Source organism: Clarias gariepinus, chromosome 3 (genome assembly GCF_024256425.1).
Source record: "Clarias gariepinus isolate MV-2021 ecotype Netherlands chromosome 3, CGAR_prim_01v2, whole genome shotgun sequence".
In the NCBI taxonomy this organism is placed as follows: Eukaryota; Metazoa; Chordata; class Actinopteri; order Siluriformes; family Clariidae; genus Clarias; species Clarias gariepinus.
Window position 1 is genome coordinate 27899422 of NC_071102.1, and position 19065 is coordinate 27918486.

Consider the following 19065-nt stretch of genomic DNA (forward strand, 5'->3'; position numbering starts at 1 on the left):
CGTAAATCATTCAATGTACCGGAATGCATAGCTATTATTTAAATAATAAATGAATTGATATTGCGGTTTTCACACAGCTATTAAACTGACTTGTGGTCTTGTCCTCGGCAGGCAAATACATGCAGATGATGAACATTTTAAAACCCATCGCCTTCGACGTCATCCACTGCGTGTCCCAGCTGTTTGATTATTACCTGTACGCCGTGTACACCTTCTTCGGCCGCAACGACATGGTATGACTGGTTAAGTTTTCTGTATTTTAAGTATGACTCTCTGATCATGAATTATTCAGTAATTATGTACAGCACTCTTTTTTATTTATTTTGTTTATCTTCTTTTCACTTTACATATCTGTCACACAACATTGATCGTTTTCCCATGGGTGCACCCCAGAGCATAATTACTGTAATTATTATCAAAGAGAATTGAGCATCACGTGACATGGAAGAAATATTGAAGTGGGGCTTGGATGTGGGTGTTTTCACATCTGTTTTACTTTTCACGGGAAAAATCTTTCTCTTTTAAAATTTTATCTCTTTAAACCGTAAACGCCTCCCAGAACACAAAATTTGTGAATGAATACTCTGAGAGATCCGAGACTAGTTTCAACATCATGTCCTGTTCACAAATTCAACAATGTGCCTGATATTATTCATATAAAACGTTAGGACTCATTAGAAGCAAGCTTGAACATGGTCTCATTTGAATTCACAGACATTTCTCAGGAAATCAGTTTGTGTGTCTAACAGGATGAGAAGGATTAAAAGAAAACATTGTTATAAGATGCATAAAATACTGTGTTTTGTACTAAAAAACTGGTGCTAATCTGATTGGTGCTAACTTAAAAACACTAAAGCAGCAGACTTAAAAATTAATATCTGTCTCGTTTTTTAAAACTTATGGCCAATGTTAGGGATCTATAATACTATGAAGTGATACAGTATCAATAAGTTTCGAGTTTTGTAACATAAAGGCAGGTGGCAGGATAAGGCTGCACGCACAGTTACAGGGAGCATCGAGTTTCATAAGTCAGTGTGCCAAAAAACATCAGCCTGTGTATATCGGGAGCTGTGCAACTCTGACCACATGCATCACAACGTCTGTTATTTTATCAGGGACAAGAGCGGTTGTAAAATTGTGCATGAAATTGGGCAAATCTGCTACAGAGACGTCTAACATGATTTGGGAAGTTTACGGCGATGTTGGAATGAGTCGTTCAAGGTGTTTTTTGACTGGCACTCATGTTTTAAGAGCGGATGAAAATCACCAGAAGATGACAAGACATCAGGAAGACATTTAACGAGTTCAACCCCTGAAATCGTTTGGCACCCTGTGCATTATGATCATCAGCATTGCTGCCATTGTCGGTGTGACTTATGAATCAGTCCAGTTGTCAAGTTTGTCTCTAGGCTGCTGACCCAGGAGCAGAAGGTACATCCAAGATTTGTCTTCATCATGCCGTGGATGCCCCGTCCTTCATGTCGAGGATCATTGATGCTGACGAAACTTGGGTGTAAAGGTACGATAGAGACCTAAAACTAAGCAACAGTCTTCATAGTTGAAGAACCAGTCATCTCTACGACCAAAAAAAGGCGAAGCAGGTCTGCAGCTTAACCAAGTGCATGCTGATCAACTTTTTCGACATTCGCAGCATTGTTCATCGAGAATTCGTCCCCAGGGGCCAAAGTGTCAATAGCAAATTCTACTGGCAGGTTTTAAAGTGTCTGAGGAAGAACGTACGGCGAAATTGACTGTATCTGTGTTGCATAACTCTTGAAATGCTAGTGCAATAGTGCTAATGGCAGTTTCAACTTGTAGGTTGAATTTTTGGAAACTTAATTGTTAAAGCGAAGACTACAGCTGAGGAGGTGAGAGAGACGGATAGACTAAAGTGTTAAAGCGCTTCTGCATCATTAGATAAATCCCGCCAGTACAAGCTGGGAATGCAGAAGTGTGAATAATGTACGACTTTTAACCAAAGTAAAATGAAAGAAGTGAAAAAGATGAAATTTTATTACAGAGTACATCTCGGATGCCAGCGAAGAACACATTATTTCACACTGCAGCAGAACTCCCTAAATCCTCAATATTTAATACACGTCTGAAACTGATCTGCACATGCACTCCTGCTGTGACCCGTAACTGTCTCTGAACACTTACAACCTTTAAAAGATGATTTCTTTGAGAAATGATTACAGTAATGATCATACCACCACAGTGCCAGCTGTATCTCACAACATCACATCAACTTTCAGCAGGAAAGATTGCTTGTTTAAAGTTAAGAACTTGCCTTGAAGGCACTGTGTAGAAGGAATGGGGAAGAGAATGATATAAGATACAATGACACACTGGGAAAAATGAATCACCTCTGGGGTGACGATGGGACTCGCAGCCAGGCAGAGCGCCAAGCTGAGCAAAGCCATTCCAATGCTACCGATAGAGCAGCTGTCTCTGAAACAAATTGCTCTTTTTTATATTGTTAATTTAAGCAGTATGCGAAGGCTTTGCTATAATTGACCACCTGACAGCCACTATTCTGCTTTAAACTAGATAGCCAGTTTGTATGCTTCAGTGAAGGTTAATATAGTATTAGTAGTTATTTTAAAAACCCAGGACATCTTTTATATCTTTTATCCATGATTTCAAAGAACTGACCTTCATGTATGGTTTAACATTGCTTTTGCATTGCATTTTTTTTTTTTCCCCTTTTTAATTTTTTTAAGCATGCCCCACCTCCATCCACATTGAACTCGGGCAGCCGTCCGGTCGTTCCAAGACTGGGCTGCTGGGTAAGAGTGTCTCATTAGTGTGTCTCCAGTTAAAATCTTACATTCTTCACGTAGCGTGCATGCGTGTGATTTATTTATTTGGTTGTTTAGATTTATTTAAAATGTATTTCTTTGTTTAAATAGATTTTTTATTTCATTTGCTCATTCATTCATCAGTAATTTGCATGGATGGATGGATGGATACTTTATTGACTTAACAAACACAATAAACATGTAAAACAATAGACATCTACAGTAGTTAAAACTGCAAATCATCAATTGTCTAGAGAGTACAGTCAACTACAACATAATAAAGTACACAGATGACCCATGCTTCAACAGAAATGAGTGCCTGATATTCATGTTGAAAAAAAAAAAATAAATGTGAGCATTCTTACCAAAAACTGCAGGAACAAAGTCATATGCATAGCAGATTCACAGTCAGACTAAAATGGCTGTTATTTATTCATTCATTTACTCTCTATACCTCTTATCCATGGTCGAAGGGGCCAGGGGGATTCCGTGGGGGCTTGGAGCCTAATCTCGGGGACTTTGGGCACAAGGGCACACTCTGGACACACATACACAAAAAAAAATACATGCAATTTAACATAATCTACATGTCTTGAGACTGTGTGAGGAAACCGGAGTACCCAGAGGAAACCCACCAAGCACGGGGAGAACATGCAACCTCTACACACACACAGCCAAGGTTGAACTCAAATGGCATTGTTTTGTAGTATACATATGGATTTTCTCATGTATTTATTTGGATGTATTAAATTACTAAAAGCCCGACTTTACAAATGACCCGAGTCTATTAACTACAACCCGATTTAAAGCGGCTTCATTACTGTCTAGAGACAGTACTACAGACTTTGTTACTACAAGCATTAAAGCTGATTGAGCCTCAGGGTTTGCTCAAGTGTTGTGCAGATGATCTGTCTGATAGAATGAATATGTGGGAGGTGAGAACGTTTAGTAGGAAAAGATGATAGCTAAGTCAGATTTATGTCTCAATTTGTTTCGTCTGTTCTCGTTTAAGAGCGATAATGTCTTCGGTTTAAGCAGCGAACCCGCAATGAAAAGAAAGGCAGCCCGTAATGAAACAAATTTTGCGGTTATACACTTTTCCAATTGGCAAGGAAAAAAAAGAATGAATCGACTTTTGATCCTGTCTGTGTTTTGTTCGCCGTGTTATGAAAATATTTTTGTCTTAAACATGGTTTGTGTGGCTCTCATGAATTTCCAGATGAATTTCCCCCTCCATGTTCCCTTAGTAATGGGCATGGTGTTTGTGGGTTGGCAGCTCACAGCTCACTGCAGTTCAACCACCGTGTTGGATACATGCTGACCTACAAAGCCATGCACACACTGTCTACGATCTGAGTTACACTGTTTGTGTTGTGGTAATTCCTTCGAATGATTCCTCATGAGAAAGAGTTCATAGTATCCCCGTATCCTTTGCTGCATGTGGGTGGGCTTGGTGCTCTAATTGTAGTAATTGCGTTCGGACGAACACGTGAATGACAGCACAGTGTGTGGGTTTGTTGAAAATATGACGAGTAGGGACCATCTTTCTGACTGTGTGTGGTGTTCCTGTCTCTTTGCTGCAGTATGAATCATCCGGACTGGGGCTGATTAGCAGTAGACTGAGGACGACACTCAACCGCATCCAAGAGTCTCTCATAGACATGGTAAAAAAAAAAAGAAAATATGCCTTTATTCATCTTTCTGTCTATTTACTTCTCATTTCACCCTGGCTTTCTTCCTATTTGTGCCAGTAACCTGTCTGTTGTGATCCATCTTCAGTTTTTTTCCTCAGTGTCATTTCTTTGTTTGATTCTTATCTTTCCTTATGCTCTCGCTCTCTCCGATGCACTCTCCATTACATATATATATATATAAAACTGTGACTGTGAAACTGAGTGGAAATGGTAGTATGCATTAAGCCCAGTCTCTATAATCCATCATCATTCTCTATCATTTCATGACCCCTACCCGTCAGCCAGCAGCCCCAGGTGAGTTAATCGCCCCATGCACACTTAAATAGCCATGCTCCCTTTTTTTTTCTTTTTTCTTTTTTTAAATCAATGTCCTGTGCTTTCCGATGTGGCCTCCATTAGGGATCTCTGGGTGCGAGGACCTGCCACCTTTAATTCAGCACACACACTCACAACAGAAACCTTCAGTACTGATACACAGTCGTTAGTGTATAAATTTGGGTATCTTCTACCACAGGTCATTTTTTTTTGTTTTAACAATAATTAAGGTAATGTTTCATTGAAACAGACTGAGCCTAAGGTGAATCTTTAGCTTTTTTAAAGATCAAAACACACATGAGGTGCATATCTGGCTTTCATTTTTTTTTTTCGGGGTTGATTTAATTATCGTTCATTATCTATATTTAAATAAATAAACAAACTACTACTAATAGTAGTAATAGTAATAATAATAAAGAAATACAAATTTAAATAATAATTATAATAATTATACTGCACACATGCAACACAAAACATGTAGCTTATTAATAGTAATAAAATGTAACAGGAAAAAATAGATAAAACAACAATAAAAGTAATAATAATGTGTAATAATACCACCAACAACAATAATAATAATGGCAATTGTTTTTTGTTTATTTATTTATTTAATCATTTATAAATACATTAAGAAAAAAATTTGTTCAATAATATAATGAAATAATATATAATGTATATGAAATGAAAGTGTGTATATAAAGATAAAAAATAATAATTATGATTATTATTAAAAATAATAATAATAAGAATATTACTAATAATGTTTTATTTATTTGTACAGGCGACTTTAGCAATTTTACAGTTTTACTGGGATTAAACCAGTCCTGTAGACATTTCTCTACTGAATTTTTTTTCTCCCTGTTTCTTTTCCCCCTCTTTTCTTTGCATGTGATTATTTTTGAAGTAAGCTTTAAATTCTATACAAATCTCAGTTATTGAAACCCATTCCAAGTCTACTCATGTTGTTTTTTCTCTCCTTTTTCATGTCTGAATATTTCTACATGTCACATTACAGAACAACAAAAAAAAAAACATTTTTGTGATGTTTTTTTTATTTGCACAGCCCAAGGTATATATCATTTACCTTGTAATACATTGGAGCCATGCCCAGCCATATTAATTTATTAGTGTTATTTCATTCATTAGTGTTTAATTAACACATAATCTTATGTACAATGTGCTTTTATTGATGCAGATAATTTAGCTTATTTAAATGTATATTTGTAAATAGTATTTTTAAACAAAACCTGATACTTCTCTTAGTGGTTTTATTTCCTGTGTAAATAAAAAAAATGAACGAAACACAGTAAGAAATTTAACAAACTGTATAGCTCAGGAACAAACAAAGCTCCATAACTAAGCCAAAGCTTGAGGTAGGTAGACAGATTGGGTTTGTTTCAGCGGAAACAGTGAGTGATAGAAAGCTTTCAGTTGAACGGTTCATGGTTTCCACCTTATTAAACATTCTGCCTCCGCAAGTAACCATACCAATAAATTCATATTTGCAGAGAGTTCTCCTCATGGCCGAGCTGTGAGAAGGGAGTGTCTGTGGTCAGAAAAAATTGCTCTATACCGCCTACAGATTTCTTTACAAAAAATCGTCCAGAGATCCATTCTGGACCTTTTTTTATTTTGCCTTCTTTCTTCTGCATAAAGATTTTGAGTGTGTTGAAAGGTTAGATGTCATTTTCTCTTAGTCAGTACCTTGGATGTTTTGTTTGTATTCATATGAATGAATATTATAGAAATAGGAGTTTGGATGATTTCCAAACTCCTTTTCTATTGCTGAAAAGGTTTCTTAAGCAAAAAAAAAAAGCCCACTTATCAGGTGAAATTATTTTTTTTAGACAGTTTTGCCTTTTCTCCTGCCATGTAGAAGGCCCAGGTTTGATTGTCAGCTTTAGCCCAATAATGGCCTAAAGAACAACAACTCAGTCTACTATGTACAAACAGGTTAGTAATTTTAAAGCAGGATGCAAAACCTTGTATGCATTTTAGGACATCACATGACAAAGAAATGTAATTTATTTAATTAATTTAATGTGGGACATCGCGGTGTAGCATGAGGTCCTCATTTTAATCCTGAACTATGGGTAATGCCTGTGTGGCATTTTACAGGTATAAAGTAATAACTGAATATGATTTAATGATTGAATAAGTATTGAATGGTGTATTGTAAGATATACATAATGGGGAAATATCAAAATGACCTCAATCTTATCAACATTCATATATCCATCTCTCTGAATGTAAGCGTTCCAGCATCATTTATTGATCCTTATCTTTGTCATTCGAATACTGTACTAAAAATAGGATTTTCTCTGTTGAGGAAGCTGTTTTTGGTTTAGGTTTCTGCATCCAGGTTTCCTAGGTTTAACCAAAGTTTACTTACATTTTTTTTTAATTGTTTGCAGTATTGATTAATTAATTATTGACAATGGTGAAATATTGTACTGTAGATTTGCAGTATACACTGATCAGCCACTACAATACCACCATCACCAGATAAATTGAATAACATTATAAATTAATAATATGGTGACCAAAGGCTAGTCCTAATGCTGGCTATGATAGAAAGGTATCAAAAACACCCACTGCATCATACTGTAGGTTGCTGTGTGTGGCTTAGCAGGATTCAAAATTCCCAGATCTTAATCCATCCATGGGATGTACTAAATAAACAATTTCGATCCATAGAGGTCCACCCTGCAACCTGCAGCACTTAAAGGATCCGCTGCTAACATCCTGGTGCCACAGTAAATCACAGCACACCTTCAGAGGTCTTGTGGAGTCATGCCTCAAGGGGTCTAAGCTGTTTCAGCAGAACAGCACAACAGGAACATGCACAACATTGGGCTTAATGTTTTGGGTTTTACTGTTATGGCTGATCTGTGTATTTTTAAATAGAGATCCACATCAAGCCTGATCAGAATAAATTGGTTCCTGAAGATGATTAAATGAACGATTTGATCGGACATAAGCGATGATTATATAGCTCATTTGTTTCAACAAAGCAGCAATACACTGTCATGGCTTCATTTATTTTATGAACAGCCGTCTTCAATGAATGCTCTGGAAATTCATCAACAGCTAAAAAGCTTATTATTTTGAGCTTTGTGTATGTCACTGGGACTTCAAGACCATCACTCCATGCCAAGAAAACTGTAGACTGTAGTGAGTTATCGGGTGTCGTGGAGGGTTTTTGGATGCCACAGCAGAAACTGTGCCACTATAAATTAATTGACTCTTGTTTTTAGCAGGGAGTTGATGAGAATCGTGTTAGAGACAATGCAATAATATTACATTTTTAAACAACAGGAATGAGATGAATGTAGATATCCTTATTTATGTTCTGCCAACCTACTGATTGCTCTTTATATCAGGTGGATGAAAAATCCTGACCGTTTCATTAGAAATAAGCACTACTGTAGGTTCATCACTGCTACTGTAGGTTAATAACTGCGCACTAACTTGATAACTCTTACAATAAAGTGTCTGATAATTGACCACACTAATACACGTTCATGGCTGCCCCCCCCCACACACACACACAATAAAATTCCTCTTTTGTTGTCCCTCAGTGAATGCCACTAAAAAAGTTGGTGTAAAATAGAAAAAAATATAAATAAATATAGGTATAAAAAGAAAAGGTATTAAACAAAAAGTATATATATCAAACCTAGAATTAAAAGGTGCTGGGACCAGCACTACATGCAGTGGTCTGGGTGCGGCATTTCATCAGCGATGAATCCTCAGATCCAAAAATTTACAAGTTAGAGCCTTAGCCATCTGAGCCACCACTCTCCCATTTTACATTGAATGTACTGTATTCTTGTAAAAATAGTTCCCTTAAAAAGTTGTGTAGTTTAGCTACCTTTAATTTGTTTGTTTTTATTTTGATTCAGCACACCTGATGATGTTTCATTAGTCATCTTGCCATTATCATACACAGCCGTGGTAATCGTGTTTAAGATTATGGGAAGCCATTAGAGTAATATTTGGTCATATGATTAATTTGCGTTAAAATTTATAGATTAATCACATGCATTAACGTGTCATTATTGACAACCCTGAAAATTACAAAGTACATTTGTGTAATGTAGAGTTCATTTCCAGCACTTATGCTGCAAGGCATCATATCTTTGAAACAAAGGTCAACCGAACTGCATTACCACCGAAAGCACAAATGAGCAAGCACCGAGTTTCAAAGTATGTTTCATCAGCTTGATCCAATTGTAGCAAATACACTGTCACATTATTGATATGTATGTAATACATTAGGAGCTCTTAGAATGCTGTTTTTTTTTTTCCGGCTCAGCTGTAAGGGGGCAGCTGTTGCATCGGCGTAACAGCATGTCTCATTATAAATAGAGTGTATTCTTAATACAGCTGCCCTGTCTGCGCACCTACAGCACTATATGCTGCCAGCTATTACAGTATATCACATGTAATTGCCAATGGTAGAAGCATTAAGATAACAGCTGGATCACTTTCCCCATGTGAGCACTCAGGCAGAGCGACCAGAGTGCTAACACGGGCTTAATGGTTTAACTTACCAGTAGTCGAGAACATACAGCTGAGGGTCGTTTACAATGTTCTGCAGAATTAAATGCTTTGTAAAGCATTATAGCCATTACAGTTGAATTTCCCAGTGGATCTCTTCATGCAGTTTCCTAGAAAAGCCAGGGCTAGACTTTTATTTTTTTTGGAATAAAGAAGTAAAAAAAAGGTTTCATAGACAACATCCGTCCTCCCACATACAAAGCTATTTCTGTTCAGCTCCATAAATCATTCATCACCTAAGATAAAGTCTCAGAGTCTGGAAACAGTTTGTCTCTCTTTTAATCATGCTGTTCCCCTCGACTATGTGGTTGTTACTTTCAGATGATTGTTGTGTTTAAAGAACTAATGAGACCTATAGATTTACTTGCACCCTTCATGATTTTTCGCCATGCAGTGAGTGCTATTTTGAGCTTGAACATAAGGGGTAGATGTACTGTATAGAAATGTAAATGGTTTTCTAAGTAGGTTGATAGTTTTCTGAAATTCAAAATTAACTCAAAAAGTATTGGCACCTTTGCAAATAATATATGCTGAGAATCTTTTGCAAGGAGCATGCACTTTTTTACTTTAGCTACAGTATACGCAGTCTGAAAACTTCATAGTTGTGTCAGCTTTAGGCTAACAATGGATTTGGTTTAGATCGATCGATAGTGATCTATCTCTCTCTCTCTCTGTATACATATCTAGTGCATGTGTGTACGGTATGTTGACAAATGTGTGTCATTATTGTATGTTTAATCTCTGATTCATAATATTAGATAGCCAAAAGCTAAAGCTCAGGAGGACGATCTATCACCCTGTAGTCAGTAGTAAGAATAATTGTTATGCAGGAAGTTCTTTATTTAAACCATCGGCTCATTTTTTTTTTCTAATTACCCTCGCTTGTCATACTTACTGTACAGTATCAATACACGTTTAAGACTTATTTCATATAATTACATTCATAGCATTTTAATGTTAACAAACTTGTCAATACTTAAACTGCTGCTGAAACATGTCTCATAATAAATTTGACCAGGCAGCCCCTAGTGCAGAAGTAATGTAGTTTTGCTTTTGAGAATCTTTTTTCGTTGGGATAAGCACGTTACCATGTATTTTGTATTGATCAGAGCATCTACATCATTTATATTAGGTTGCATCCTTACTACAAAGCCCTGGTTACCATAGTGACTTTAAAATGTGGCAAAAATAATGTATAGACCCTAAGACCACGATTAGGAGTTTGAGTCGCAATGATGTCACGGTCATGCACAGACAGGGGTCTAAGAGAGCAAATTCAGCCCTTATCTCTGGGTGAGAAGGATACAGTTACCTCCTATTGATCAGGGAACACTAGCCAATAATCCACACCCATGAACTCTTTTTGTATGCAGGAGGACTGGTAGTGTGCCCTACGGTAACACATAATCAGCAATTTGATGAGATGTAGTGGGCGGAGGTGCACATCTCAGCAGAATCCGTTTTGCCGTCTCATTCACAGGAGTAACTACTGTAGCTTGTGGCTGGAAATTGCAACTGAATTGGAAGAAGATAGGGTTAATAATTAATATCACTTCAATTTGTTTACAGGATGCCACCCACAGCCATTAGGTCATATGCTGACAATAAGCCTTACAAATAATGACATTAGTAGTAATAGCATTGCTTCATCTTTAATATGGTGCCAGTCCTTGACAGGAAAAGAGTTTGTATAAAAAGTTGAAGCCAGAAATAAGCTGATCAGCTTTAATGTAATCAGTGATGTTATTATTTCGGGTTGCTGCCCACATACCATTACATGTCTGCCTGTCTTTCTGTATAGTGGAAATCTCTGCCTGACTTAAGAAAAAAAAATGGTGGTATAATAGTGTACTGTAAAGTTGAGTACTTGACACTTTGTTCACACTTGTTTACGCTAAGTTGTAATCTGACGTTGTAAACCAAGTACACTCTCTGTTCGGAAATCAGAAAGTGAATCACAGATGAGAAATCGGATAAAGATGAAGTTTTGCCTTAAAACGACTCCAGCGTGTTAAAATTCACTTATACAGTACCACTTCAGCACTGATATTTCAGTTTACTGTAGCTTTCTATAATTAGTGAATCTATTGGTGCAGGTGTTTGTTTAGATTCAGCAAGTAGCTTATTATTATCTTACTTTAAAGTACATTATTAAATCTGTCACATGAATGTTTATACTGTAACATCGTTTTTTCTCAACATTTTGATTTCAGTTATTGTAAAGTCTAAACTTCAGGCAGATATATAAGTGCAGTAAATGTCTGATGGTGTTACAAAATCTGGCCAGACAGACAGACAGACTTTTTTTTTTTGGTTTCAGGACCTCGGCTCAGTGTATGAAACGTAAAGATATAATTGAAGAAGCAAGTTCTGAAATTTTACAGACAATACCTTTCTTTTATTTATATAGTTTAGTTTAGGAGATTCTGCGGGTTCTTAGCAGTAGTTTTATTAGTACCGTAATTTAGTTTTAATAAGATTTAGAAGAAGTGGTATGATAAACAATAATATGTCCTGTGGTATAGACACTGCAGCTTTTACAGAAGAAAAAAAAATGTAGCGTGAAAAATCCTTAACGGCACACTCAGCACAAAAAGTCCATATGTGGAACTTACGTAATCTCTGAGATTGCCTTGGTGCTGAGGGTAAAGCACCGAACATGGCTCAGTCCATTCGGAATTTCCTGTTTCTGATCTCGTGCTGCTGTTCTTTTCACAGTCTGAATGAAGCATCTTTTATTATTGGCTCCAGAGCCACTGATTTAATTTTCTCCCTTCTCTCTAAAGTTACAGAGCTCTTCTCCTTCTAGGAAGCTAAACGTTAGCAGTGATGTTGAGATTGAACCCTGGGGTCCTCTGCCATCTGGCTAAGCGAATTTGAAGACTTACATGACATCCAGGAAGTGAATGGAGTTTCTAATTCTGTTTGACACCCATCTAATGAGAACCACAGTTTAACTATTACTGAAGGATCATGAAGCAAGTGGAGGATTTTATGTGGTAGTAATTTAGTTATTCCTCAGCATTGGATATATTGCTAGAGAGCAATAATAATAATAATAATGATGATGATAATAGAAATAAAATTGTAGTAGGACTCTGCGGCCTCATCCTGCATTTAGAGTTTAAATTTGTTTTTAGGACGTTCTCTTTTTATTTTTAATTTTTTACTTTTTTTGTTTCAACTCAACATCCACTAACCTGTCATTCTGTCATCATGAATCCCGCCATGCCTTGGGGAAATTCATGGTGTGTGTAGGCGTACAGGCGTGTACTGCTCTCCAGCTCCACGCTGGATTGTCTGAGATCTCAGCATAGGAATTTAGCAGAACCCCCAGCTCACAACAAATCAGCTGCTACTATTGAGATGAAAGCCAAGAGCAACACTCATATTTCAGCAGTGCAGACCAGTCAGGTCTGCCAAATGAATTCTATGTAGCAGATGCTGAGTTTTTACAGACGACACTGTGATGGGGCTTAATTCTCAAAGCCAGGAGAATCACAAAGTAGGTATTGTGGGCAAAATTTCTTGGATAGCATCAGAATAAAAATGCAATCCCCCTTAAGATCATGTGGCTGGGATTAAGAGCAAGCTGAACGTATAGCATTATAGAGATTTATGATGCCATATATTTCTTTATGTTTTATCAGTATGGCTGCGCAATGTAATGGAAAAGCATGTCAGTTTGAGAAAATTCCACTGACCCAAACTCTAACCTGTCCCTTTTTTTCTATTTTTAGCTGTAAAAATGATTAGTTATTATAATAACCACAAGACCTAAATAATTGTTTTGTTTTTTTCACAGTCAAAATTCTTCCTAAATAACAAAAAAACAAAATGCTCTTGTAACACTAAAGAAGAAAGTGTATTTTAATAATCATATCAGTTTGAGAATGGCTCCCGGATTAACTTGTCATTTTTCCGTTTTCTAATAATAATAATAATGATAATAATAATAGCATTAAAGATTCCCATCACCTGTTCTTTGTGCATTAGAAAAATGTCAGAACTACTAATAAATGTGATTAAATTCTTTTTTTCATATTGTTTTTTTTTCACAACTGAGAAGAGATTTGGGAAGTATTTGTTAAAAAAAAGGATTGAATCTCCATCAGGTTTGCCTCAGGCTTCTCTTAGCCATAATCTTCCTGTTGATTTTAAAGCACAAGCTGCAGTCGCAGTCATTAAGGGTCAGCGGATGATTCTGAAGCCTTTGATGCAAATGCCTTGAGACAAAGCACTCTACAGTCTCTCTCGCTCCACTTTAGAAAATTGGAGCTCACATTCTTCCTTATCTCTAATCTGTTTTTTTTTTCTCTTTTTCCTCCTGTGTCCAACAAAGACTTGAAACTTTATAAGACTTTATGGTGTTTAGAGATTTTGTGAAAATCACCGGATTATCATATTGCAGAGAGGTTTTTGGTGCTGGTACTTGTTACACACTCAGCAGGAGGAACTTTAGTGGTTGGAGTACGTAGCTTTGCAAGCAAGGGAAGAACAAAATGGACTAAGGGGTTTACACCAGGGGGAAAAAATGGGGTGTAAATCATACAGAGAAATTTGAGAAATTAAAGATTGCAAATGATTTCTAAAATCCTTGATCCTTATTTTTTACTGCTTGTTCCTTAAAATAGCTAAGATTAGCTATTCTAAATGAATTAACACCTTTTATATTTAAGAATTTAACTACATTTTGTAATAAAACATAATGAAATGCATTTCGTTTATCTCTTCATTATATGAATTTAAAAGCACTGGCTTTTTTCCCTCATCATTCAATTTTGTAAATTTTCAGATTAATGGATTAGCACTTCGCTAATCAGTTATGAATCATTGCCCCTTAGACTACATTTTCTAATTAACTATCTGCATTTATTTGAAAAAGGTTGCGGTTAGATTTCTTGGAAGTTTTTCTGCTCTGTCTGAGCTCTCAGGCTGTAATTAACTTTCTTGATGGCTGTCTGATTGTTCTGTAAATGAAAGACAAAACAAAAGCAAACAGATCATACTATTCTAAGATTTTTTTATTGAATATGTTTTTATACTCGTGTGTTTTTTAGACCGTTTCTCACAAGAGCACAAACTGACCACTTCATAGTATAATGCATTTAATTCTAAAAATAAAATGATATAATAAATTTAATAACAGTGAGCTTTCATATGTTCTTTCCTATATGTTTATCATGATCAGGGTGACTGTGGATCCAGAGCCTCTATCTGGAACACTGAGTATAAGGCAGGCGAATGCACTCTCAGATTGGACATCTGTCCATTGCAAGGCATAATCGACACACATACTCTTACCTAGGGATAATGCTAGTGTGGGTAGTTTGTCCATATTTTTTTGTTTTTTTAGGCTGGAGATCCTGGAGAAAACTCACATACAGAGAAAAAAATGTGTTATTCTATTTGTTTAAGAGCCCAATGTTAAATGGGATTGAGCTTGTGTGGTGCTACACTGATCAAGCTGCAGTAGTACTGTACATCATTGTAATTTCATGTGTAAATGACTGATTTACATGAAACACATGGGCCCTATCAGCCGTTCAGCAGCCAGATTTTATATGATTAGCATTGAGTTACCATCATGAAACCTGTCTGTTCATCTGTTCATACAGTTCATCTATGATCGTATAGAAATAGAAAGGAAAACCACTGTGGAATTTAACTGTAATGTCACACATATGCTCTTGGTTATCACATTGTTACTTCTTTAGGTGTGTAGTCATGGCAAAATTTCTCTTTTCTTTTTTTCTTCACTGAACAAGAAAATGAACCCTTTCTTGAACTCTGCTCAACTCATCGTTCTGTTTCACCCACTCACTTAATTTCATACGGAGGCTATTTTAAGCTTTTTTATTAACTTTGGATTTCCTATAATATTTGTTATATTTGCTGAGAGATTAATTTTGTTCATGTTGCATGGCCTTTTTCCTGAACAGAATGAATATATTTCCTTGTTTGACCTTTTTGTGGTAATATGGGGAAAAAAGGGCAGGTACACACTTGCAAAGTGAAAGACAGAGCCTTAGGTTAAGCTGTCCTTTCCTGTAATGCATCTTTTTCTCTGTGCAAAATTTAATGAAGAATGAAAAACAGCAAGGCGTCCTAACCTGGAATTTAGTTTTCTATGAATGATTAAGGTTGAACTGAATATATTGACCTTAACTGATAAATTGGAGATTGATGAACATGGCAGCATGAAATTCATCGCAGCTCCAGTTTTCTAGATATGAGATAGGAGCATACATTGTATGCGGATGTCTGCATTATTTAACTACTATGAAAGTATAGTTCTGTATGGTACAGTTCTGTTTTCAAACACACAGAATTTGTAAGATTGTATTGCAAACTTGCAAGAACAAAGGCATTGGCTTAGTATTAATGCTCCTTTTTTTCTTATTTATTCTCTGTAGTACAGCATACTGTACATGTACATGTACCTGGTTAAACAACTTTTTTGACCCACGTTAGTTTTGTATACTTTAAAATAAGACAGAGCTAATAATATGCTGGGATGCAATTTAAATTTTTTTTTTACATTACGGCACTTCAGTTATCAGTTGTCTTAAATGCTTTTTTGCTGTTATTCAGTAGTTACAGAAGATTATAATCTAGAATCCTGAACTCAGCTGTTCAGATTATTCAAATAAATTTATTTAGTTTGTTTGTCTGTTTTTAAGCCCTTTTAATTCCAATTTAATTAAATGCTGGTAAGTTACAAATAACACCATAATAAGCTATTAAGCTTAAGCACCGTTTAATTGTACTACCAAAAGAAAAAGACGACTAGGGATTTGTAAGTTAATTCCACACTTCCTCCATCTTTGAATTATCCACACAGAAACTAAAGAGCCTGAAATTTATGTTTTTTCCTGCAGCTTATACCACAGTGCTGTTGAATTCTCGAATCTGATAGGTTAAATATGACAGGTATTGATTAACTTTCTTTAACAGCAGCTTTGACAGTAGTGATGCCAGTAATGCAAGGCAGAACACAGAACTGTTTTGTCTTATATTATACAACAGTTAGTTCCAACTGAGTAATCTGATTGGACAGGAGGCTTTCCATGAGTGATGGTAATGGACAGTAAAATCTTAAACCATATGTATGACCATATAACGCGTTACACCCAACACTGGTCATACTTATGGTTTAATGTCCCAGAGTACTTGGATTACTTTTTGATGTAACAAATAATCTAATGCGTTAGGTCTGCCGATTAAGTGCTCAGTTATTTAGTTATTTTTTCAAAAATGTAATCCGTTTTTCAGACAATTTATGTAATCCATGAGCCAGACAGCAGCCATTCCCAATCCGTTTGTGTGTGTGTGTGTGTGTGTGTGTGTGTGTGTGTGTGTGTGTGTGTGTGTGTGTGTGTGTGTGTGTGAGAAAGTTGTCCTACAAGCCCCGCCTCCCTCTGTTATTCCTGCTGTTATACCCCTATCTCACCCATAGTGAGGTCAATAAGTATTTGTTCACCCTGTGATTTTGCCAGTTCTCTTACTTAGAAATCATGGAAGGGTCTACAGTTTTTAGCATAGGTGCATTTCCACTGTGAGAGACAGAATCTAAAAAGAAAAATCCGGAAATCACATTGTATGATTTTTTAACAATTTATTTGTGAATTACTGTGTCAAATAAGTATTTGATTACTTTAGTAAAAAAAAATTTATATTTAGTACAGAAGCCTTTGTTAACAATTACAGAGGTCAAACGGTTCCACCAGGTTTGCACACACTGCAGGAGGGATTTTAGCCCACTCCTCTCTACAAATTTTCTCTAGATCTGTCAGGTTTCGTGTAGGTATGGTATTATTGGGATGATACTCATCATTCTTCTTCCTCCAAACACAGCGAATGGAGTAAAGACCAAAAAGTTCTACTTTGGTCTCGTCTGACCACAGGACTTTCTCCCATGACTAATCTGGATCATCCAGATGGTCCCTGGCAAACTTCAGATGGGCCTGGACATGGGCTGACTGAAGCAGGGGAACCTTCCATGCGATGCAAGATTTTAAACCATGATGTCTTAGTGTATTACTTATAGTAGCCTTGGAAATGATGTTCCCAGCATTCTTCACTACATTGACCAGCTCCTCCTGTGTAGTTCTGGGATGATTCTTCTCCATTCTTAGCATCATTGGTACCCCACGAGGAGAGTTCTTCCCTGTGCCCCATTCCAAGAGACATTGATCGTCATCATTAGCCTCTTCCATTTTCTGACAATTGCCCCAACAGTTGTTCTTTTTTCACCAAGCTGCTTGGCAATTGCCCCGAAGCCCTTTTTAGCTTTGTGAAGGTCTACAATTTCGTCCCTTGTGTCTTTTGACATCTCTTTGGTTTTGCCCATGTTGCTACTTAGACTTTGGCTGATTGTGGGGTGCACAGGTGTCTTTATGACAGCTAACAACCTTAAACAGGTGCTACTAATTTAGAATCATGAGCAGAGTGTAGCTGGACTATTTAAAAGCAAAATTACAAGTCTTTGAGGGTCAGAAATCTGGCTGATAAGCAAGTGATCAAATACTTATTTGACACGGTAATGCACAAATAAATTGTTAAAAAATCATACAATGTGATTTTTTGTATTTTTCTTTTTAGTGTCTGTCTTTCACAGTGGAAATGCACCTATGCTTAAAATTGTAGACCCCTCCATGATTTCTAAGAGGACTTGCAAAATCGCAGAGTGATCAAATACTTATTGATCTCACTTATCTGTATGCGGTTTGACTATGCGAGGACCGACGCATGGAAAGATGGAAACCTAATTACAGCGCCAAAACTCACAGTGAATCATTATGAACCATACTGTACTTGCGGCCGCCACGTAAAACCACGTAGGTGAGATAGGGGTAATAATAGTTAACAGATTATGGGCCAAACTTCGCAGAGTGATGATGGTAGAATAATTATAAAGGTCTTAACTAAAACAACATGCATGAGGAATTACAAAGGAGTTTTAATTTTCCGCAGTGGAAAAGTACTCGAACTAGTTACATTTATCAGGAAGTAACACTGTAATATAACTGAAAGAAGACAGTAATTTTGTAATGTAATCAGTTACTTTAAAAAGTAATGTCCCCTAACACTGTGTATGACTCTGTGTACCAGGTGTTCTACAGTGCAATCGGTAATTACACTAGCAGCCAGTCACAGCATTAGGGTGAAAGTAGGTCGCTACAGTCCGCCATACTGACGAGAGAGCAGCTACAGTACATGCCACATTTAAAACCATTCGTGGATGCACCTTTGGCAAGAAAACACATCTAATAATGTTACAGTATGTCAATTTTAAACTCCACTTTGTCTACTTAATGATTGCCTTTTAGTCATTCCAAATTATCTTTATTTTGTTTAAAGTGAGCTACAACACTAACTAGCAGATCCCACTGTATCCTTAGTTAAGGGCACTACTTTAAAATTGGTTTGTGGGACAAGGGATTGTACACCCTAGTGCACTAGCTTTCAATTTAACTCTATTTGGGATTCATCCTGGAACCTGAAAATTGAAAAGAACTGATATCCTAAAGAGGAATAAGCGAAAAAATTAAAGTTAATCTTGCAAGTTTTCTTAGGACGGTCCACCACCACCATCTTATTTTTATTACCTTTTGGCTACATACTATAAGCATTTAAGAACTAATAACTTCTTAGTAGTTAGTAGTTAGTTCTCCCAGGAAGGGTATGTG

At 36.5% G+C, this 19065-nt stretch overlaps 1 protein-coding gene across 1 annotated transcript in view; it reads left to right on the forward strand.

The window, feature by feature from the left end:
* Nucleotides 1-19065, forward strand: part of vps50 (VPS50 EARP/GARPII complex subunit) — a 151660-nt gene that overhangs the window by 105812 nt on the left and 26783 nt on the right. Inside the window, exons 21-22 of the mRNA XM_053492735.1 lie at nucleotides 112-233; nucleotides 4385-4465. Of these exons, the coding sequence (XP_053348710.1) occupies nucleotides 112-233; nucleotides 4385-4465 (203 nt within the window). The remainder of the gene's footprint in view (nucleotides 1-111; nucleotides 234-4384; nucleotides 4466-19065) is intronic.